The sequence below is a fragment of the Pan troglodytes genome, chromosome 17 (assembly GCF_028858775.2).
Source record: "Pan troglodytes isolate AG18354 chromosome 17, NHGRI_mPanTro3-v2.0_pri, whole genome shotgun sequence".
NCBI lineage: Eukaryota > Metazoa > Chordata > Mammalia > Primates > Hominidae > Pan > Pan troglodytes.
The window spans coordinates 65,404,106-65,428,940 of record NC_072415.2 but is presented as its reverse complement, the minus strand read 5'-3'; the positions used below and the strand labels follow the sequence as shown (position 1 = coordinate 65,428,940).

The 24,835-nt window shown below is 36.8% G+C and overlaps 1 protein-coding gene across 46 annotated transcripts in view; it reads left to right on the top strand.

Moving 5' to 3' along the window:
• The window catches only part of TCF4 (transcription factor 4), a 412,677-nt gene that overhangs the window by 265,300 nt on the left and 122,542 nt on the right, over positions 1–24,835 (top strand). For 31 of the 46 annotated variants that reach the window (XM_016933751.4, XM_016933758.4, XM_063795736.1 and 28 more), the window contains 2 exons: positions 19,753–19,882; positions 20,348–20,397. In XM_016933751.4, coding sequence (XP_016789240.2) covers positions 19,753–19,882; positions 20,348–20,397 — 180 coding nt within the window. The remainder of the gene's footprint in view (positions 1–19,752; positions 19,883–20,347; positions 20,398–24,835) is intronic. The other 15 variants (XM_054672283.2, XM_054672279.2, XM_063795732.1 and 12 more) reach the window with 1 other exon arrangement.

Below are 24,835 nucleotides of genomic sequence, written 5' to 3'. Positions count from 1 at the left end.
CCTCTCCTGTTCTCTGTTCATTATTTCCCTACTTACTAACTGGCTCTTAGTTAATATTTTCGTGGCCTCACCCCCACACCTTTTTAGTTGGTCTCTTTTTTGTGCAGATTGATTTTATTCCTATCTAAGGAGATGCTTTCATCCTTTTTTTCATGCTTTGAGGCCTCATTAGATCACTGCACTCTAATTTTGGGGGGGAGAGTTGTCATTTGCACTATATGTACAGTCTGAGCATCCTAAAGTTCTTGTTCTGAGAAAAACATCGCCATGGTGAGCGGCCCATTTTGAATTAGGAGGACTGGCTAAGGTGCTCACTTAAGCTCTTTGTAGTTTTGTTCAGTCAATTGAGTGTTTCTATGTTACATCTATCTGTCTATATGTCTGTCTATCTATCTATCTATCTATCTATCATCTATCTATCTATCTATCTATCTATCTATCTATCTATCTACCTACCTACCTACCTATGTATTGAGCCCAGGCTGGAGCAGTGGTGCAATCACAGCTTACCGTCCCCTTGACCTCCCAGACTCAAGTGATCCTCTCACCTCAGCCTCCTAAGTAGCTGGGACCACAGGTGTGCACCACCATACCTGGCTAATTTTTTTTCTATTTTATTTTCTGTAGAGACCGAGTCTTGCTGTGCTGCTTAGGCTGCTTTCAAACTCCTGGGCTCAAGCGATCCTCCTGCCTCAGCCCCACAAAGTGCTGGGATTACAGGCATGAGCCATTGCGCCCGGCCTTCTCTTTTTAACGTAATGTTGAGATTGGGGTCAGACTGTGCTGGTTGTGGGTAAAGCTATTGCAGCCTTCCAGCTATGAAGGCCTGTCCTCCACGATGGGATGGCCAGGCTGGTACCTGAGACTAGTGTTGGAGGCAGCAGCAGCTTCCCTCTGATCTATTGCAGAATGCATTTTCAAACACACACACACACACACACACACACACACACACAAATAAAACTCTGATGTTCACTTTTTAATTGAAAACTAAAAATGCCCAGATCCTTTCTGCAGATTGACAAGCTGATATTTCAGCAGTAGCTAAAGAACCCGGTTTAGTAAGCTACTGAATTTTGACGTTTATAAACATTTAATGAATACATTTTTATTTATGTCACCTTAAAAAATACAGCTGCTGATATCTGACCCCCCCAACAACTTTTTTTGTCTTAATGCCAAAATTAGAATATTTAAATATTTTAAAATTTCCTGATGAGCACCTGTGCAGGTGTGAGGGCAGCATGAATTCACAGGGAGAGTGTATGAAGTTGGTTATCTTGATGTCGTTGTGGGGAATGTGTATTTCCTTGCAAGGACTGTCATGTGCTACCTGATCCTCTTTCATGGACCTCAGCCACTTTCGCCTCTAACTTGAAAAGGAAACCGGCATTGTGGCACAGGGGCCAAAGGGACACATTTGTAGCCTTGTCCTCAAATCAAATGGGACTTCTGGTTCTTTCTCTGACCATCTGCTTGACCTTCAGTCTGGTGTCTCCAAGGAGTGTGTCTCTATGGCAGTTTAAAAAATTCTGTTACACTGAGAAAGAGACAAAATGTAAATCTTAAAGGAATCAGTAGATTTTTAACCCCACTGCTGGTGATGAGAGGACAGTTTGAGTCTTAATCTCTTTCCTTAAGTTTCAAAACATGTAGGATTTATGTTATTGACATGTCAAACTTTTTGTACTTATTCATTATGGAAGGTTTCAATACACACAAAAATAGAGTATTATAAGATGCGCTACTATATATTCATTATCCAGTTTCAACAGACGTCACCATTTTCCCAGTCTTTTGTTATATAGTATCCCCTTCACTTTATGTTCCTGAAATATTTTAAGGCAAAGCCTTGACAGCATATTATTTCACCTATAAATGTTTCAGAAGCATCTCTAACAAATAAGCCTCCTCCTTTGTTTTACATAGCCATGGTGCCATATCACAGCTAGCAAGACTATCAGGAATTCTTAATAGCATTAAGAACTGACGTTCCTCAGGTGTCTCACAAATGCCTTTTTACAGCTGGCATGTTTGAATCAGAATCCAAACCAGGTTCACACGTTGCATTTGATTATCATGACTTTGAAGTCTTCTTAAAATCTACAACATGGCCAGTCTCCGTCTTTTTAAATATTTAAACTGGGTCCATTTTCCTGTAGAAAGCCCACATAATGGATTTGGCTTATTGCTTCTTTGTGGTGTCATACACCATGTTCATCTGTTCTCTATACTTCCTGTAAGCTGATACTTGCATTTAGGGCAAGCTTGTCTAACCCATGGCCCACAGGACACATGCGGCCCAACACAAATTTGAAAACTTTCTTAAAACACTGTGTTTTTTTTTTTTTTTTTAAGAAGACCAAGTTTGTTTGCAGTGTATGAATGTCTAGGTGAGGCTGGGTTAATGGGGAGAATGAGACTAACATAACATCTATAAATCTCATGACTTTTTGTTATTGTTGTTGATTGTTTTGTTTTTGGAGACAGAGCCTCCCTCTGTCACCCAGGCTGGAGTGCAGCTCACTGCAACCTCCACCTCCTGGGTTCAAGTGATTCTCCTGTCTCAGCCTCCCAAGTAGCTGGGATTACAGGCACGTGCCACCATGCTAATTTTTGTATTTTTAGTAGAGTTGGGGTTTCTCCATGTTGGCCAGGCTGGTCTCGAACTCCTGACCTCAGGTGACCCACCCGCCTTGGCCTCCCACAGTGCTGGGATTACAGGCATGAGCCACCGCGCCCGGCTGAAAACACTATGAGGTCTTTTCATGGGTAATCTTGGATATGTTATTTGCTTCATTCAAGAAGTAGTATGTGGCCATTCATTTCTCAAGATGCTTAGATTGTTCAGTGAGTTCATGTGCTGCCCACCAGATCTCCCTAATACAGAGTTTTACATTGTCTTTCACCTGTTTGTTTTAGGATCTATTGATGATTATTTCATTGGAGGTTGCAAAATAGCCATAAGTAAATTGATTTAATGAAGCTTCTTCTCCCTACTAAATCTTATCTAGAGTTTAACTATCTATTAATCATTCATTTTTGCACATTTTTACAGCTTTTGTGGGGTATTTTACATTCTTTCTTCTGTTTGAATATAGAGGGTGCCTTGCAAACTTCACTCATTTCACTAGAAAAGGCAACTGTTTAAATCCTACTCTTCTAATATATTTCCTGGTTCATGTTTTCCTGCACATTCATAAATGAGGAGGACGTTGATTTGTCAGTTATCTTCAGTGCTTAGAATAGTTGCTGAAATGTGACAAGAATGTTTATGGAAGAAATTACCTTATAGGTTGTACATGTCCTCTAAAGACATCATATGCACTCCTACATTGCATTGGTGAAGGGGCCACCAAACAGCAGAATCCTGCAACTTGGTTGAACTATGAAAATGTTCTTGATACATTATAATTTCCTCAACCCCTTTAGCCAGTATTGGCCATTCAGGCAAAGGAATAGAATTTCCAAGACTTGTACTGTATGTTTGCGGAAGGAGGGAGGATGGCAGATAGGTTTGTGTGTGTTGGGATAGAGAAAGTATGCAAATAAGCTAATTAATATCAATTGTTTTTATATCTATATTACACATACACACACTCGCATACACATAAGCACACATAATTAATCACACCCATGAGCACATGTACACAGCTGGTCTACACCAGATTGCCCTGACAATTTTAGAGCTGTGTGCTGAAAAATTTTAGAGGAATTTGGCTTTGAATGTGCAACACGTATTACAGAGCAAAGATCACCTTGGGTCCTAAGGGAGATGATTTTCATCTCTACCACATGAGTAAAACCTGGGTGATTGAACCATAAATTATTTCGGGTATATAGAACTTTCTTCAAATAACACTTAAAATTAAATGTCCAGGTAAGTGATTTTCAAATCAGAACAACCAAAATTGTTAATAGTTATGATCATGCTTATATACGTATGGAAATGTATATGTATATGGAAATAAGGAAATTTGTGTATAAGCATGCTCTGCAGTAAATCAGAAAATGACCATGGAGCAAACATATGAAAATGCTCACCAGCAATGAAAAAAATGACCCTATGGCAAACAATAAAGTAAAATGCTACACTGTCTTCCTGTAGAGGACCTACTAGGTTTGGACAAACTGGCTGTGCTCAAATACGTGTGCCAAAATTGAGCAGGCTGGGTGTGAATATTCTAAGGGAATTGAAAGACACTTTTTCTTTAAATAGGTTTAGGTGTTGACATTATCTCTAAAAGTAATTAAAAGATGATTGATGTAGTAAATTTTCTTTTAAGCCATGCCTTTAAGCACATTGTAGGAAAAGGACTGTTAAACGCCACATTTTCTTATTTAGAACCCTTGGGGCCATAGGTATTTCACAATTTAAGAATCATTTGCATTTTATGAAGTTAATATGGTGTATATAACATGTCCTGTGTAACTCTCCAGTGAAGTCTGAAACAGCCGCAATGTATATATAGATTATTATTTCTATAGCAAAACATATGAATAGATACACCTAGTAAGACAAAAACAAAAATTGTAGATATGTAGATATTCTCACATTAGTTCAGGTTTTGTCACAAACTACAGCTTTCAAACCTTCTGGAATTTTTCAATTGAGGGAAAGATTGTGAACCTTCAAATGAACAAATAAATAAATATCTACCTTTTCTGAAGAAAAACAAAAGCCAAATAACAAATAAATCAAGAATCACTTTTCATGGTTTTTAAACCCCTCAAATAAATGTCTTCCTTCTTTCAGTTCATAGAAGATTTAGAATTATAAAATAAAGAAGGCCTATCCACATGGTCTATATATGTCTTTTTTATATCTATATATCTATATATCTATAGATATATAGATATATAGATATAAACAATTTTAGAATTAGCTCGTCCCACACAAAAATAGTTTTTTTCTTGTTGTTGTTTTTTGTTTTGCTTTTTTTGAGATGGAGTTTTGCTCTTGTTGTCCAGGCTGGAGTGCAATGGCACTATCTCAGCTCAGTGCAACCTCTGCCTTCCGAGTTCAAGCGATTCTCCTGCCTCACCCTCCTCAGTAGCTGGAATAACAGGCGTGGATCATTAATTTTTTTATATTTTTAGTAGAGATGGGGTTTCACTATGTTGGCCAGGCGGGTCTTGAACTCCTGACCTCAGGTGGTCCACTCGCCTTGGCCTCCCAAAGTGCTGGGATCATAGGCATGAGCCACTGTGCCCAGCCAAAACTTTAGATTTTTATCCTGTTTGTGCCTCAAAGCCTATTCAGTTGAAAGGCTGGTGGCCTCGCTCTAAGGTCCATTGTTGGCTGGGGGAGAGCATTAGGGAGCTGACTTTTGGCAGATGAGGAAAACAGCATGATCACTGCTTTTGCCACTCTGCTTTGCGGAATTGACCCACTCTGAAGTTGTTCTCACTCCACAGCAACGCAGGCATTTATCCAGTGCTTCTACAAGAAATAATTTGGGCAAAAGCAGTAAGGAAGTAAGCCTTAACAGAAAAGCGGGACCCAGCAATAGGAGAATCTACACATCTGCTAAGCCCAGCCATCATATATATATATGTGTGTGTGTATATATATATGTGTGTGTGTGTGTGTGTGTGTGTGTATATATATATATATATATATATATATATATATATATATATATGAGATGGAGTCTCACACTGTTGCCTAGGCTGAAGTGCAGTGGCATGATCTCAGCTCACTGCAACCTCCACCTCCCAAGTTCAAGCGATTCTCCTGCCTCAGCCTCTTGAGTAGGTGGGACTACAGGTGCATGCCACCACACCTGGTTAATTTTTTGTATTTTTAGTAGAGACAGAGTTTCACCGTATTAGCCAGGATGGTCTCGATCTCCTGACCTTGTGATCTGCCTGCCTCATTTCCCAAAGTGCTGGGATTACAGGCATGAGCCACCATGCCCAGCCCTTATATATTTTTAATGTGCATTAGTAAATTATAAATAATGACAGTCTCCATGTGGAAAATGAAAATCAACTTAGCTTATACATTTTTAAAAATCGGTCAAGTGGTCTTGTCTCATATATATAGACCTTGAAAGATTTGTTTTCAGTACATTCTGTAGAAGGCTCTTGAATATCTGATAGACTCCCCTGGCAGCTTTCACCTGGTGTGTGCATGCACAGATATAATCACCTTAGTCTTTATCCTGCAGTAAACAAAGTTCAAGAGAGATTTCTGAAATGAAGATAATCTTCATTCTGCCTTTTGCTGCTACCTAAAGTTCCCTTGGAGGACTCTGTGAAGTTACTCAGGTTATATTTTTAATAACAAATATAAACCACAGAATTTGCCAGAATGAGAAATATTCTGATGAACATCATGATTTGAGTGAGGATAAAGGAATTGTAGAGAATGGTTAAACTTGAAGATACTTTTTAGAAAAACAGGTCATGTGCTACAGAAGCTACTTTTAAAAACATGCTTTTTCATTAAATGTAAATTTACCACATTATTTTATATATCTTCATTAATTTAATAAAACTCCTCCTAGACTTTTGTAAATTTTCACAGATATAATGTTACCATAGGCATCTATGCACATGTATTTTTGTACACTTGTCCAATATTATCCATAGAGTTAAAATTTTTAACTTGAAACTTCTAAGTCAGAAGGCATATGCTTTTAATATTTTGCAGTACATTTTAACTTGCCTTCCAGAAAGTTTGTACCAGATTACATTCCCATTAGCTATATATGAAAGTGAACTTCCTCACTGGCAGTTGAAAATTTGTCTTATTTTAATTTGCCAGATAGCTTGTCATATATTTATTGCCAAATTTCAAATTCATTCCTTTTATAAAGGAATGGTTCATGTTCTTCCCCAGTCTATTTAGTTTTATTCTTATTACAATGTAAGAGCTTTTTATTTATTAGGAGTATCTTCTCATTAAATATTTGTTAAGAAAGATTTTTGTTCAACTTTGTATGGTTTGGATAATGTTTTCATTTTTATTTATTTATTTATTTATTTATTTAGAGACAGAGTGTCGCTCTGTCGCCCAGGCTGGAGTGCAGTGGCAAGATCTTGGTTCACTGCAAACTTCGCCTCCCAGGTTCAGGCGATTCTTCTGCCTCAGCCTCTCTAATAGCTGGGATTACAGGTGTGCACTACCACGCCTGGTTAATTTTTGTATTTTTAGTAGAGACATGGGGTTTCGCCGTGTTGGCCAGGATGGTCTTCAACTCCTAACCTCAAATGATCCACCTGCCTCGGCCTCCCAAAGTGCTGAGATTACAGACATGAGCTACCGCGCCCAGCTGGGTAATGTTTTGAAAAACGAGTATGTAGTCTGGGTCCCAATATGTTCTAATTTTTCTAGCTCTAATGTCATAGCTAACAAAGGCCATCTCTACTTAATTGCTTATACTTTATTCTCAGGCTTTTATGTTTTAACCTTTGCATTTAAACATATTTTAGTATGAAGTGTGAAGCAAAAACGTAAATATTTCCCCTTAAATGCTAAACAAACTTTAGTTACCATTTATTGAATAATTTATCATTTTCTCATTGATTTTTTTTTCAATGACAGCCTTGCCATAAATCTTTCTGTAATATTTCCTGATCTGGCAGCAGCCGCACATTGCTTTAATTTACTTTGTTTAAAATGTATATATTCTCAACTTACATCTTTGTAAAAATTTTCTTAACTATTATCATGCATTAATATTCCAGATAAGCTTTAGAATTTGTGTCTTCTCTACCCTATCCATTTTTCTCTCTTTGGAATTTGTTTGAATTTGCATTAAAGTCTCCTTTAATTTTGAGTCATCCAATCACATTTATGCAAGTACTTTCCTGGGAAATATTTGTGTGAAAAGATTTTCTTTTAAAAATTGATATACAAGATTATTTCGGTCTTTTAGAAGTGTTTATACTGCTGAATCCTTTCATGATTTTTGTTAAACTGGCTTGTGAACTAGTTCAGCAAGTCAGTGTCATATGCTGAATATCTAAATATATTTATAATGAGAAATATAAGAAAACATAATAAGAATATTTCTGTCTTACATCCGTGGAGAGAAAATAGAATATTTATAAATGCAAATGCTCTACAATTACTCTAAGGAAACTTAAAGATCACAGTCCTATTCTAACTCTGTAAAGTTATTTGCTTGTTTGTTATTTTAACAGCATCTTTCTCATAAGCATTTAAGGCTGGTTATAATGTTATGTGTGTGAATATTGAGTAAACCGAATGATTGGAGGCCCGTTATTTTTACAAAGATTTTATGGAATAAGCAAGTTCGGAATGGATTTCGAAAAAGAGACAGTCCCTGTTTCAGTGTGGAAGGGACATTGGAGCCCAAAGGTCAGGGTCAGATACATGTTTTCTTCTTTTCTTTTCTTTTCTTTTTTTTTTTTTCTTCCTTCCTTCCTTCCTTCCTCTTTTTTTTTTGTTTTTGTTTTTGGAGACAAAGTCTCATTCTGTTGCCCAGGCTGGAGTGCAGTGGTGCGATCATAACTCACCGCAGCCTCCAACTCCTGAACTCTTGGGCTCAAGTGATTCTCCCACCTTGGCCTCTGAAAATGCTGGGATTACAGGCATGAGCCATTACACCTGGCCATTTTCTTTTGACTAGAGCTGAAGTTCTGAAACTAGCAGTCGTTGGAGATAAGACAGGAGAAGACAGTTGGGAGGCTCCAAGCATGTGATTTCAGGAAAAGCATGAGTTGATTATTGAGAATTTCAGATGTGAGATTTCCAGGAACAGTGTGAGTCCAGAAGATGTAAGAAAGATCAGTGGAATTCACACAGTTTGGTTATTCATGCATCTTCGAATATTTTTCAGATAATCTTGGGTGGATACTTCAGTTATTTCTGCCTCAGGCCACCTTATTTGTAAAGCAGTATTAGTAGAATCCCCTCCTTGAGGGGTTCTTCATATTAAATAAGTTGCATAGCCAACAGCCTGAAGCATACCAAGCACTGTATAGATATTTGCTGTTATTTTTATGATTGATGCCTTTTACTGAGTGGCATCCTAGGCTGGTGCTTGGGACTCAACAGTGAGGACATTCCCTCCCACATCTGCCTGTAATGCCAAGGCCTTGTGATAGGGAGTGGCCTGAAGCCCGGGGTAGAGGAGCGGACCTCCCCAGCGTAGCTGGGGAAGGAGTCTCAAGGAGATGACATTTGACCAGTCCTCATGGTTGTTTGCAAGTGGCTTCTCTGCTGTGGCATGGGAAGAAAGGGTCTTCCAGGAAGAGGGGTTAGCCTTTGTAAAAGTGCAGAGAAATGTTTGTATGAGCAAGAGAGTAATTAGGGAACCGTGAGCAATTCCATGTGACTCTGACTATAGGTAGGCTGCAGGGAAGGGAAGAGACAGATGAGGACTGTCTTCCTAGTGCCTAGAACAGTGGCTGGCCCATAGCAGGTATTCGGTGCATCTTAGTGCAGAAATGTGTGAAAGAGGAAAGAGAGGGCTGGGAGGTAGATTACTACTAGATTGGCTATGGGTGGAGCTGGGGGCTCCGCATTTTCAAGCTCTGAAGTTTGGTCTGCTTGAAGGAACAGGAGCAGCTCTGGATTTTAGAAGGCCAATTCTGTCCACAGCGCACCAGTGTTCTAGGTGAGGTTGGATGATGGAGAGAGGGAAGTCTGAAGATAGCATCCATAAATCTCATGACATTTCTATCCCAGCAGTGCAATCAAATGTTGAGAATATGTCCTGTAGCTTTCTTTTAGAAAAGGGGTTAGCAGGCCAGGTGTGGTGGCTCAGGCCTGTAATCCCAGCACTTTGGGAGGCCAACGCAGGTGGATCACGAGGTCAAGAGATTGAAACCATCATGGCCAACATGGTGAAACCCTATCTCAACTAAAAATACAAAAATTAGCTGGGCATGGTGGCATGCACCTGTAGCCCAGCTACTCGGGAGGCTGAGGCAGGAGAGTCGCTTGAACCTGGGAGTCGGAGGTTGCAGTGAGCCAAGATTGCGCCACTGCACTCCAGCCTGGTGGCAGAGTGAGACTTCTCTCAAAAAAAAAAAAGGGTGGGGGGCGGGGTTAGCAAATTATGGCTTAAGGCCAAATGCAACCAACAGCTTCTTTTTATAAATAAAATTTTACTGGAACACTGTCTGACCTGTTTATTTACATATTATGTATGGTTGATTTAGCGTAACAATGGCAGAGTTGGGTATTTGCAACAGAGACCACATGGCCAGCAATGACTAAAATATTTTCTATCTGGTCCTTCAAGAAAAATGTTTGGTGACCTCAGTGTTAGAAGATTGTTTTTAGGTATTTAGTGGTGCCATTCTGGAAAAGTTCGCATTGTTGGAAGAGTTCAAATTGATGCATGTGTAGCCTAAGAAAAATGGGGCCATATCACTTCCTATGAAGAAACACACCAAAATTTTAATTCAATTCTTAAGTTGTTGTCTTGATTATCTAAGTTCTGTCTCTAGTCTCCTATGGCTATTTTTGTGGCTTTGACCCTAGCTGACCCAGCCTATTGTCAGTAGTTAAGAAGGTAGATTCCAAGTGCTCAATGTCATGTTAAGACTTCCTTGCTACCTACTAAGGGAAGTCATTTTTTTAGCCAGCTGTTTTAAGTTCTCCTAACCTATTTCATATGCTATGTTCCCACAATAACCATTCCCTTCTCTTGCCATTTCTTTGTCCTCTCTCCTGCAATGTTTCTTCTACTGAAAGAATATGGCACTACTGAATCTGTTTCTCCTGGGCAGTGCTTGCATTATCCCAACTGTTCCAAATTCTTTTTAGAACCGGGCCCTTTGGGTGAATGATGAACCATTTAATAGCCCCATGTACTATAGAAATTTAACCATTTTCAACCAAACCTGTCATAGATAAGAACAAAGGTAAGCCATCATGTGTCTAGAAAAACATACAACTGATTTCCTCACAGACATTACAAGTTCTTACTCTTCAAATGTACTTTAAAGTACTGAGAGTGTAATTAGGAATCAGCAGAAGTTTTGTGGAAAAGGGGCATTGAGCCTTTTGCATATTAAGGATCAAATTTTATGTTTTGTATGAAGCATTCATGAGGTGATGTTCTTAAAAACCACTCCAGAGGCACAGGAGGAACGCTGAGGACAAGACTGAATATAGAGATGGAGGAATTACGTGTCTACTGGGTAGAGATGGAGAAGGCATATTTATACTAGGGATGGTTGAAATCATGCAAGCATCTTCCATAGCTAATAAATTATCTTATCCAGTTGGCCTTTACTGAGGGCATAATGTGTACCGGGGCCCACCCTGTTGGATGCCAGGAATACAAAGATGATCAGAGCTCACTTTCTGCCCTTGAGGATCCCACAGATTAGAAAGGAGGAAAAATAGTTACTTTCCATACAAGGCTATAAATGTTACAACAGTTGAATTTTTCAGATGAAGTGGAAGGAAATGTCTAGAAGGAAGAGGACTGAAATGAAAGAAGACTGGGGGAAAAGAAATAATAATAAACAAAAAGAAAAAGAATTTGAACCTTTTTAGAGAAGATGATTGACCCCATTGTGGAGATCAAGATTAAAGATGAATGGCAGGCAGCTGTGGAGAGCAGAGGTGGAGATAGTGGGAGGATCAGACTAAAGAACTGAGATTTCAGTTGTCCAAGCGGGCATGCTGTTTTACAGCCTCACGTGTCTTGGGCCTATTAGAAATATATATAATCTATCTATGCATGACTTATATATCATACATCATATCATTTCTTCCAAACTTACATTATAACACATTCTGTATTAGTATATAGTAAGATTTTAAAATGTACAACATATTTAAATATACTCCTTACAATTAAGCCTCAGTAAGTGCTAGGAACTTTGCTAAGCACTTTGTATTATCTAACTGAATTCTTACCATGGGTAGGCATTCTTATACAACATTTCCCAGGCAAGGAGGTTTGCCCACCAAGGTTAGACAGATTGTCCAGGATTATCCAGTGGGTAAGTGGCACTCACACCAGGGCTTGTCTGACCCTACTTAATTAGGTGGGCTCCTATGAAGTAAATTTTAGGATAAGCTCTTGACTTAAAAATGAGCCTTCTAATGGTTGTGGGAGAGGGAGAAAAAACAAGTTTACAGAAGATAGCGGGTGAGTGTGGAGCAGAGAACTAGCATAGGCTTTGACGTCAAGCCTAACTGAATTCCCAGCTTGGCTCCACTGCTTGCCAGCCACATGGCATTGGTCAGGTCACATAACCACTCTGAATGTCCCCATCTCTGCATTGGGGTTTGTAGCATCTGCCTTGTTAGCATGTAAAGGATCTGCACCTGTGCCTGGCACTTAGCAGACACTGTGACTTGTAGCTGCTGCTGCTCCTGCTATACCTACCGTCCTTGCCACTCTTCTTATATTCACATCCACCCATCCTCCTCCTCATACTACTATTACTACCTATGCTAATACTATGGTGGTTATGATGAGCAGCAGTAGTAGTTGGAATGCCTCAAAGATAAGATTTATGCTAAAAAACAGAAGCACAGTAGTTATTTAAGACCTCGATTTGATCAATAGCATTAGTTCTGCATTTACTTCAATATTTAGCGAGCATTTGCCATGGCAGATCTCTGCGCCAGGCACTGTAGAAAGTTAAAACATGAAGAAGTCATTTCCTCTTTTAGCTGCCATATCCTCTAGTTTGACCTTTACGCCATATACTCTTGGTCAGATATTCAAGAAAGAATCTTGGGAGGTAAAGAGTTAGTGCTCATCGAGTGCAGACTGGCTTAAAGCTGTGCATAGCTTTGGAAGGAATGTCAGGACTTAAATAATTTCAGGATGAGTTGAAGATTACATTGAGCATTTACTACTTCTCCAGATAATCTCAATTTCCGCCCATCATGTGATGGAGGTGTCACCTTATTTACAGGTGCAGATTGTTAGTGGGACACTTTATTTTAGTGATATCTTACAGAGTTGGCCATTAGGCTATAATTGAGCCTTTATGTGGGGTGCTGGGTAGGCCACATGACCCTGCTTCCTGTTTCCAGGGAGGCCAACCTACATAAAAATGGCTGTCATATATCGTTGCTCAGAGGGGCAGATATTTACAACAACCTTGAAATGGAACTTCCACCCAATATGATGAAGACTGACTTGTGACAGTTTGATATGCCTTTATTTTGCTAAAATAGCAACCTGGCCAAATATATTTTTCAGCACATTTATTATAGCTACATGTTTATATTTATAAATATAAATTAGCAAAAGTGTTGCTAATTCCCTAGTATGTTAACAGGTCATATTCAAATTGTTCTATTTTTACTTTGGCACAAAATTGCTGAAGGAAACATTTTTAAGGCAAGTAGTGATTATAGCATATCAACTCACTACATAGTGAATTATATATTAAATGAACTTCCTGAACTGAGAAGGAGCTTAAACTGACAAAGAAGATAGTTTTCTTAAATTCTGTATTGTTTACATAAGATTTCTTCAAATCCATTTTTTATTATAGGTTACTGATTGACTCAATGTTTTCTTTTTGCTAAATTTCTACCTTCCTGCCAACAAATATAATCCCCCTTTTAATATGTAATAGATGACCTGGGATTCCAGAATGGATTTTCAGAAACCATCAAAAAACCTCCTCTCTTTAGTGTATACAATAAATAATATATTCTTTTTTAAAAATATGAGAGTCAAATAGGTATATGCGTAAACCTGGCCAACCCTTGGGCAGTTGTAATTTCCATACCAAAATGCATGAGTCTTTACTTGACTGTTAACTCTGTTATACATTAAGTACTAGTTACCATGGCAACCTTTGTATCACATTATGACATTTAAATATAAGGTGGTGTGTTTCCTTATAAGGAAAGACAATGTATTTGAATTTTTGAGTGTTTGGTGAAATACAATCACTACTAAAATAAATAATTTTGTTTAAGGCAATTGATTTCTTTGGGAATTACGTACATTTCCAACCAAACCTATGGAGTGCATTCATTTATTTTTATTTTTTTGTGATGTCATGGAGAAGTAAAAGATTTTTTTTTAAAACAACACTTGATAAGTATAACATAAAAGTTCATTAAATGCCTATAATTACCCTCGTAAGCGGCAAAACACAAAATTGAACCATATTTGAGGTTATTTATCAGTGACCAATACTGTAGCAAGAGTTCGAATGTAACATCACAAGATTTATGAAATTCTATCGCATATAACACATTTCTTATTTTTGTATATCTAGTTGGTTAACTGTAACTAGTTTTGATCTTACCTATAGTTGAATTAACAGTAGCAGTTTGCTCATGCGTGCAAAAACAAAATTAAAGGAGCCACTGAACTCATCCTTGTGGCATTTCCAGGAACATGGCCACTTAAATTTAATTATGAAGATTGTTGGGCAATTTCTTTATTAAATATGGAAAAAACCTAGTCATTTCTTGTTGCCAGTGTAGCTCTAGGCCATAAGGCTATCATCTTTGTTATGTAGACTCCCATATATAACTCATTTTTAACTTTTTATAGTAACTTTTCCAAATTATTATCACAGCTTGTACTTTTTAATCTGAAAATAGAGAATCTAATGATCACTCATAACTTTTGGTGCATCTTTTCAATAATAATCAGTGGATTGTAATATGGGACTGTTTTGTGTGGGACATAAGGAAGAGGTAAGCTCTGTGCTGGACCCTGGCTCTGCGGAACATTTTACATATGTTGTTTCATCTATTCCTGATAACCCTATGGTAGAGCTCTTATTAGTCCCTTTTTACACAGGAAGAAAATATGGTTTAGAGCAGTTGCATAACTCACCCCCAAATACATTGTCTGTATTTCTTTGAGCTAAGGTTCAACCAGATTGGTCTGACCTTAAAGCCCTCCCTCTTTCCTTAATAGATTTGACTTCTACTTCTGACTTGTTACAGACACAATGTGCATGATATGTTTAATGTAGAAATAAAAAACACTGACAAAAAACCTTTAAAAATGTTTGCTAAATAATAATTTCAATAATTTGTATTTCTCTGCAGCACAGCAGTTTTTTAAGTCCCTGATTTGCAAGATATCTTAGTCTTTGTAAGTTGCCCAAGTCCTCTTTTGTTGAAACCAAGCATAGGACAGAAATAAAAATAAATTATAAAGGTGTACTCTTGGACCTTCAGGAATCAGGAAAGAAGACTGTCCAAAGACTGACCTTCAATTTTGAGCTTTGAAGTTCAAAAGTGGACAGGTGGAAATATTGTGTTCTTCATTGCCCTTTGGTGCGAGATATATTCTAGGTTGCAGAGTAAGTGCCAACAGCAGCAAAATTATCGCCCCCCTCCTGCTACTGTAGTAAGTCAGCAATGGCCCTTCTGTGGTCAGAATGGCACATTCAGCAGCAACTATTCGACAGGGATTTACAGAAACTTCCCCATGGCTGTTAGGAATCTTATTCAGCAGTGTCTTTGAAAACCCGATTCTGTGCAGAATTAACTATGTAGAAATGACCTAGGTTGTGATAAAAGGTATTTTAAACAAATCTAACTTGTAATTTCACTCAATGTGTATTTTGCATTTAATGCCACAAAGTCTGGTAGATACCTACACATATATTTTGCATTCATAGGTTTTATAGTGGTTCAGATTTTTTTTCCATATTAACATTTTTAAAAATCCTGGCTTTATAGAGTCAGTTCACCATACAAAGCCACTATACATCACTTAGGTTTGTGATGAAAGAATGGAATTGCAGCTGTGTGAGTACTAGAATACCCAAACATGAATTAGACTCACAAGCATTTGGCAATAGTTCAGAAAAGGAGCTTAATCTGGTTTCATCTGAGACTGCTTTTCTCTGTTCTGCAACATCCCCCCAAGATGTTGTGTCTGATACCGGATCACAACGTAATGGGAGTGACGCAGAATCGAGAAAGCCCTGAGAAACCAGGGGCACATTTGCTTTTCTCCAGAGATTTTCTTTCTCCTACTTCTTTTTTCCCCTCTTCCAGTTTCCAACTCTGAAATTCAAGGTCATTCACCTATTAGATGCATTAATTATAAGCCAAAAAAGCAGTATTCATCGTACTCTGATCTCAGTCATATCTATAATTAAGTGTAAATATAATCTTCCTTTTTAGAAATGTACCACCCACCCATTACATTTAAAGTGCTGACTGAAATGAAATAATAGTTCAGAGCAAGATGATTTTAGTTTAACTAGAAAAAAGTTGATAATTTAAGCTTCAAGCAGTGAGTTCTATTTTTGATTACCATTCAGTTATAAATCTAATTTGAGATATATGCTGCTTTTCTGTTACTCAAGTTTAATTCATGGTTTGCTTTCTTGGTTGTATAAGCAAAGTTCAGTGGTTGATCAAGGCTGTTAAGAAGCTCCCCTGAAAAGGAATGGGGGCAGGGTTGAGAATGTGTTCGAAAGACATTCTGAGACCTATATCTGATGTAAAACAAACAAATCCGATGTAAAACAAACAACAAAATTTTAATTGAAAAAGACACTCACAGAGTGCTGTATTTGGGGATTTGAATGGCCAAGTTAGGAATGGCCATTTGCAGGGGAATTGGCTGCAGAGGGTGAACCCCAAAACATTCCAACCTGGTTGATAAAGTCAGTGTGTTTTATTCTTTGGTTACGGTATTTTAGGTCTTTTGGGAAAAAAAATAGGAGCGAGTAAGGGGAAGGGCTTGTCTCATCACACTGTGGACAGTTAAGCAAAATGCTAAACTATGGGTTTAAGATTTACAGGTTAGCTCTGCCAGATGCCACATCTGCCTCCAGTGTTTCCTGGCAGATTCGGGCAGCCTACTACTGGGACCCAGCATAACCGCAGAACATGAGCTTGCACAATGTGAAAAACCTAAAACCATTATAATCCTATTTAAGGCCAGGATGAATTTGCCCATTTTGAAAGTAGATAAGTTTTCAAGCTTAACTTTTATTAAGCAGAAACTTGTCTTCAGAGCTATATCTATATATGCAGGTAAATTCATAATATAAACAAATACGTTATCCATTTTGTGCAAAATTTAATTTACTTTAAATCAAACGCCATTCACTTTTTAAAATTCATAAACTCAGGTTTTTCAGCCAGTGGAAAATTTATCTTTCTCATTGCTACAGAGAGTTAAGTATGTGACGTAAAGGCCAGACAATAGTAAATGGTCATTGTTCGCTTTATAAGTATACTCTACAATAAGAACACATATATTTTTATCTTCATTTTCCCTAAGGAGGTGTTTAGGGCCCCCTTAAATGTGAGGAAATGTTTATTTTTGTTGCTTTAGAAGAATGATTCTATTGTCCAAGTGAGAAAGAAATAGGAACAAACAGGTCTAAGGAGAAAGAAACAGGAATGTGCTTTGTGAAAAAAATAAAGATTAACAGGAACCACTAAAGGTTTGTAAGTGCTATCTGGTCCTAGTGCTATGTTACTGCACATAGTCCTTGCGCCTGCATATGTAAGAGCTGGATGCGTGATTTATTATGACTGGCCCATGAAATTATTTTCTTTTAAGTTAACAACAATAAGGTCAACCACAGCCTGTAGCTGTTTTGTAGTTATTTTATATTTTTCACAGCTCTATTGTGAATGCTGCTAAAAGACAGTATAGCAAGTGTGTGTTTTTAGGTTGACCCCTTGAATGCATTTAATTTCTTGAGAGTGAAAACCTTTGCCACCAGGACCAAGAGGAATTAACCAATGGTTAAACTCATTTAAAAACACATGCAAGCATTTCAACATATTTGCTTAGCCGTTTTCTGAATATTTAATATACTTCTAGAAAAAGAAAAATGAAGAAATAGGGGTGATTTGTGTCTAGAATACAAAGTTATTTTCAAACTCCTCTTTCCAGTGAAATGAAGACTCATTCGTAGATTTACCAAACTGTAAGGAGGTTGTGATTTCAAATCATTCACAGCTTTATTGATGGAAATTTCAAAGAAAACTTGGACACAGACTTCACTGTAACTTTCTTTGTTAATAAGAAATGCGAAGAGTGAAATTTAGGTTGAGATTCAAAAATTTTTGAATGCCACTCCTAAATGATAAATTGTTTGTTACTAGATTTCTGATTTATGCAAAACTTTATTATAATAAGCCTTATGTTTTAGTTTGTCATTGTGTAGTGTTTTAATATGTCTCATAAGTTCAAAAGAGGCAATAGTTGAGCATGCAGATGTCAGATTTTTATCTGATAAATCTGGTTTTATCAGGTATTTATGTGGTAAACATTAAGATACTAGCAATGAGTTTATTACTCAAAATGTGCTTTCAATCTGAAATCTCATCCTTGAAGTTGTATTTTGAAGTAATGTTTATTACATATCTCTTGAAAAAGTCTTAAACTGGAATCAGTAAAGGCGAGCTTGTCAGTAGCTGATTAGTCCTTTATATATGACTCATCCAACACTCAGAAAAACCCCTTGGAATAGAGAGGTTCTCTTTATGATATTTAGCTATATGGCGGTGGAAAGGGGAGGTTTGAATTTTTGATTTTCCAGCTTATGGGTCATATTTGACCAACTGCTTTCACTAGAAGACATGCCACTTTGTTGAGCTATTTAGGAATCAAAAAGACTGTCTTAATTTAAAACAAGGACCCTTTGTTTTAGTTGGTGACTGCCTTGTGAAATTTTTCAGTTCTCAGCGGGTTAACCAGGGAACAGGGGCAGAGTCATAATTGGCCTATTTAGAGTATTTTGCATGTGAATAGTGTGTTAGTGAAGCATCCCTAAGTCTGTTGTGAGTGACATGGTGATTAGAATTTAGATTAGGGAAAACACATTCTGTACTTTATCAAGGACAGTAATTAGTTCAGTCAGTAAAAGTTGATTACAAGTAACGATAAAGTTAGATTTTTAGTACTTAATTTTAAAATTTCTTTATTAAATAGTAAATTTGTTCTTAATATAAATGGTACTATCTACTCTTGTTTTATTGCATATCAGAATAATTAAAAGAACAATGTGTTCAATGCAGAGTATAATCAGGCGATTTATATATTATGGGTAAGTTTCTATGTAGTTTTTAGAAAATGTGATATTATATAATCTTTCTGATGTCATCATTTTTAGAAGTTTAATAATTGTCACACTGTGATAGGTTATTGTGGAAGTTTTCTAGTGTTCAGGTAAATGTTTAATCTGTGGGATGTGTCTTAGCTTCCGATAGACCTCAAGAGGGCATTCTGAAGTCCTTTGTGGCTGTTAGCGTGGAATATCTGCTATTTCTGTAATTTTGAGAGTTAGTGTGAGGATTTGAATTTCCTCTTGGTTCAGTTGGCATTTTCTCTTCTGTGGGTGCTATGTCAGTTCGTGGAGAATCACGATATGCGGTACAGAGAGGCAGGGTTCTCAGTCGAGTTCATAGGCTACACTTACCCCCAGTGTATGCAGCCGGGGGAAGTTGTGTGCATTCACAAAATGAGATTCTTCTTGTTAAGGAAGGGGATGAATAGTTCCCAGATATGAGCCTCAGTCTAGAGAAAGGAAACATTAGTCTTATATAAATGCCATTTGTTTTGTGAAATGAAAACGTGAGTCATCTTAAAAGACTTAAAAAAAATATTGTTTAAAGGGAATCATCTACTTTCCTCCTAAAAGTAAAGAATTAAAAATTCACAAACTTTGTGATAGCTTCTTAGACTGCCTTTCTTTTGGGTTTTTGTTTTGTTTTAATTGTCTCAGCTTAGCAGATGCTGTTTGCTTTATTGCATTGGTTTAAGTACTAACAATCAGTTGGGAGGTGGTGAAAGTAAAAAATTAACCTTATATGTTTGTTTTCCCCTTTTAACCTTTTAGCAGAGTCTCCTTGGAGGTGACATGGATATGGGCAACCCAGGAACCCTTTCGCCCACCAAACCTGGTTCCCAGTACTATCAGTATTCTAGCAATAATCCCCGAAGGAGGCCTCTTCACAGTAGTGCCATGGGTAAGGTATTCCTTTGTTTGAATGCCTGAGGGATGATTATGCCTTTTTCTTTTTTTCTTTCTTTCTTTAAAATATCGCCCCCCCATCCTACCTCCCACCCCAAGAAAACCATAAAATTTGGCTCAGTTGTCAGCCTGGAGACTTCCCCCCTAGTACACTGAGTAGGTACGTTAACAACTTATGGTAGCAGAACTTTTTTGGTGTCTGCTTATGTCTAGTTTTCTCTTAGCTGCACCCATAAGGAAGCTATTAAAAGATCAAAGTAGCAAAAAGTTAAATATCTTCATTTTTATGAACAAAGCAGAATTTGATTTCTGCTAGAATCGAATGTGATCGTGGTAACTACAGTTTGCTAAGGTAATGATTTAAGGAAATGTGGTATCATCTAGAAGTCTTTGTGGTTTAATCTATCTTAGTTAGGAAAATGGGCATTTGGGAGCTGAAAGCATCTTCATTTTCTTTCAGAGGTACAGACAAAGAAAGTTCGAAAAGTTCCTCCAGGTTTGCCATCTTCAGTAAGTACTGCTTGTTTCTGCTTTGTATATTGCTTATTTTGTTCTGTTTTATATTGATGGGAAGGAGATAGAAGTAAATGAGTTTCCATGCGCCCAGAGCAGCACGTTTATCTAGAAGGTGGATGAGGTAGAAATGACCTGCACATCCAGCCACCTGACCCACATTGGAGTGACTAATTGCACATCCTGGAAGACTGGGTGGTTATGTTGATATTCAGCAGGTTAAGCTCTAAAGAGAGCCTTGAAAAGGTGCCTGAAGTTTGAGGAGTTTTACCTGTACAGGGCTTTCAAGAGAATGAGTATTAGTTTCATGTGTTGGTTAAATTCTTTGTCAGTATTATGATGATTTATGGATTTGCATGCGAAAGGAGATTTGTGGAGAGGATTTAGGAAAAATTTACATGGGTTTCAGCCCAGAGTGCAGGAAGAATGTCTCTATTTTCTGGAGAGGTTGCTGAATAAAGGCTGCAAAGGTAGCTGCATCAGTAGCCATTTGTGTCTTTACTACCAGGTGACAACTAGAAGTAGTCAGCTGTAACCAAGAGCATTCTGGGTCTTTTTAATAGCTGGAGCTCTATGCAGAAGTTGCTGATATCCCCCACCCACCCCCAGGTCCCTAGCACAGCAAAAGTTGGTTGTGATCACAACTCAATACATGATATCATATTTTGAATTCTTATGTTCCTAGATAATTGTATTTAATTTTGTTTAGGACTAGTCCATTTCTAGTAATTTTCTCCTCATATAAAATGAAAACATAGTTTCCTCTCTTCTTTCTTTGTTTCTTTATCCTTCCTCCTTTTTTTCATTCTTCCTTGCTGTGATATAAAGTTTTGATTTAATTCTGTAGAGTACTAGTATTCTTTGAAAAGAATGCTAATGAGCCTTATTGTTTTCATACTTTAAAATAAAATCATATTTAGATTTCTTAAAGTATATTACCAATCAATGCTTGCATATTAGTTTCATTTCATTTTTAATGTATTGGAAGAATAATAGGTCTTGCAAATGTGCTAAGATTAGATTAACCCAAACACCTGTGTATTTGACTTGATTTCAGTTCAGCTCATCCAAACAATTATTAAATGAATATATCAGAATAAGTCTTATCAGGAAAAAGAGTAAATTTTGTATGCTGATTATCATAGAGTTGGTGATGTTGAAGAAGCATCACAAAATTATTCATAAATATAGAAAAATATTGTGTAAATAAGATGGCCAATGGTGTATAGTCACTTTCAACTAGCAATAAGTCACTTAAAATTGTACTCAGTTGTTTATTGTTTGAATTTCTGTGTTGTAATGAAATTGACTTATATGCCCAAAGGATTTTATAAGCATATTTTAAGCTTGAAGTTAGGGGTGGATTTAATGTTGATGAAACTTTAGCTTTTAATAGGTTTTATGACAACTTCAAATGATATAGTCCTAACAGCTGTTTACATTTTAAACATGCCTGAACTTAATATGGACAATATTAAATGCATTTAGTGGACCTTTGAATGTTCTGAAACAATGGAATAACTGTCCTATAAAAGCCATAAAAAACTTAAAGCTATCCTACCCTCCTTATGCTTTGTATTCAAATTAACTTGTTTTATCCAATGCTAAGATTAGGCAGAAATCTAGACAATTTCTAAGGAGTGCATTGGTGTGGCATTGGATGGTATATATATGCTAAATCACTGTCAACAACAATTTTCATAATTCGTTGTAAATTTTTAAGTATTTCCCTATAGCTAACTGGCCCCTTTAGAAAATTTTACTGGTATAGTGTTTTCTTTGCTGTTAAGACAATTTAGGTGTTGCTGCTATGTCGTGATACATTCAGAAATATAAAAATAATTTTCCTTTCTTTCCCAATAAACAAAACTTGGGAATTAGGAATTTAGTTTTATTCTATTTAATTTTCTGTTTTTAGTGGTCAGTTTAGGATTTACTCTTCTTAGAAGATTTATCTTGACTAAATGTTTTCATGGTCCTTATGAAACATTTTGATGAATAGCCTTTTTTCTGAAATAGGAGGAAGAAAATACAATTCAAAATGAAATTTTTATTGCAATTTTTTGAGCAAGAAGAACAAGTTTAGGTAATTTTATAATTTAATCATCCATTTACTCATTACCTAAAAAAATCTCAGCTCTATTTTCATAGCAATTTAACTTAGTTTATGTAAGCTTTGTTGTAAATATCAATTGCTTATTACTTACAACAAGATCCACATGGCTTACCACCACACAAAATATTTATTTTAACTTGATTCCAAAAAAGGTCTGCAGTAGACACGGTCACACTTTTCTACTAGCAGATCTGTATTTCTATATTTTTAGACCTCTGCCATGCTTTTTTTAAAGCTCAAATAAAATTATGACTATTTGATAAGAGATACTTCTTAAATTTGTTTCAGTATGTATGAGTATTTGTATAACAGATACTAAAAGATTGGAGATAATAAAAGGTTTCCTTTGGAGTGATTATGACTACATAAGACACTTATATGTTTTCTTTGATACATATTTACCATGACAAATAGTAATAAATCTGTCACAATCTGTTGTGGCAACTCACTTTACACCCCCATTTTGAAGTGGGCCCTCTCTTTCCCTTATGATAAAAGGAAGAAAACTTAAACGGTGACACTGCATCATCAGGTATTATTTGTGACACGCCTGTGGTACAGAGACTGGACTTCTGCCGCCATTAGGCTGGGTCTTCCTCCCAGGCAATCAGGAGAGAGAGGGGATTGCCTAGCCCTGTTTTGAAAACACTGCAGCATCTGTGGGAGAGAGAAAACATAGGCCTGGCCAGACATCATGCCATGGATCTGGCAGAATCCACGAATGTGTGTTTGTACTGTGTGCTGCACCTAGAGACCTCACGTCACTGTGGAAGTATGACACGATGGTGGGATAACAGAAGACCCACCAGGCAGGGTCTACAGGACAAGCACAGCGTGTCGGGGGGAAGCCTGTCCCTCTAGTGCACATAGACCAGTACTTGCTAAGGTGATTTTTTTTTTAAAGGAAAGCCTGTGTGAAAGACAGCTATCTAATTGCCCACGAGAGCTCTGCTTATTACTGCAGTACATTTTTATCTTCTCGGTTCATATTTTAGTATGTTGCTCTTTTTAGTCACGTCCCAATTTCTCGTAGCCCTCGTTTTTTGCAAAGACCTTAGTAATAAAGTGTTGTCTTTTGTTGATGTCAGAATTTATTTTGCATGTCTAAGCTCTTGAATCTACATGAGAACATCTTGTTTTGCTAGATTTCTACATTTTGGTATTCCATTTCAAACCATATTTCATCTTAAACTCAATATTTCGCAACTTTACTGCTCATTTCAACAAATTTGTTTTATATAACCTAATAATCGTACACATTGAATCATGAATTCATACACAGAAAAATGTACTATAGTAAATTAAAGTTGGAAAAAAATGATTTATGATTCTTAACAGAAATTAACATGAAAGTACTAAAATCCAGAAAGTAGCAAAAAATTTTATATTGTGCTGTTTTAAGATACTTTCATCGAACACAGAAACAAAACAAAGGCATCATCTTTTGGAAACTTTATTCTGCCCATCAACATGTAAACATGTAAAACTTTTATCTTAGAATTTGAAATATTTCAAAATTATATACATTTTATCAGAAACTGTTAACAACTACAAACTTTCTACTTCAGACTTTGGTGGAATTTGTCTCCACTTGTAATCCGATTTGCATCTTTAATGATGGTCTCACCATGACCCCAGTTGGAATCTCTTGAACATCAGATTTTTCTGGAAATAGGATATTTTATCCTTAGAAATAGTTTATGACCTCTCATCTCCAGTGATCTTTCCTAAAGCTGTACTTCTCAGTAAAGTCTTTTTTCTGTGTTAAAGTACAGAGGGGTTTTGTGTGTCTGTTTTGTTTTAAAACTCAGGAGGACCTGGCAAACTTTAAGTGGTCAGAGATAATTTGGGACACATGGATCCCAAGATAAACAATTTCTACTACTATAAAGATTCTAAAATAAGGTTTGGACGCTTCAAGAATATTTGTGACATTAGTTAATCAATAGGTAGGTTTGAAAAATAAAAACAATGTGTATTGGATATTAGGTTCACCAATTTTCATAAGGAAAGAATTCTTAAATAAAATGAAATATTTAAGTATGGATTAGAGTTTCCTTTACAGAAGCAATTATTAGGGGTATCAAGAAAAATGAGTAATGCTAATGGCCTTAAATGTCCTATGTATTTTGTGTTATATAAAAACTTTCCTATTTGAAGATTTCAAACATGATGTTGAATCCATATCTTGAGCTATTTAGGGAAAACCCCTTTTATCCCAGGTGCTTGAAGAAATCACAAACAATTTAAAAGAGATATTGGTAAATTGTTTTTTCCTTATTAGTGGGCTGGAAATTATGTATGATTTAAAAAATCAGT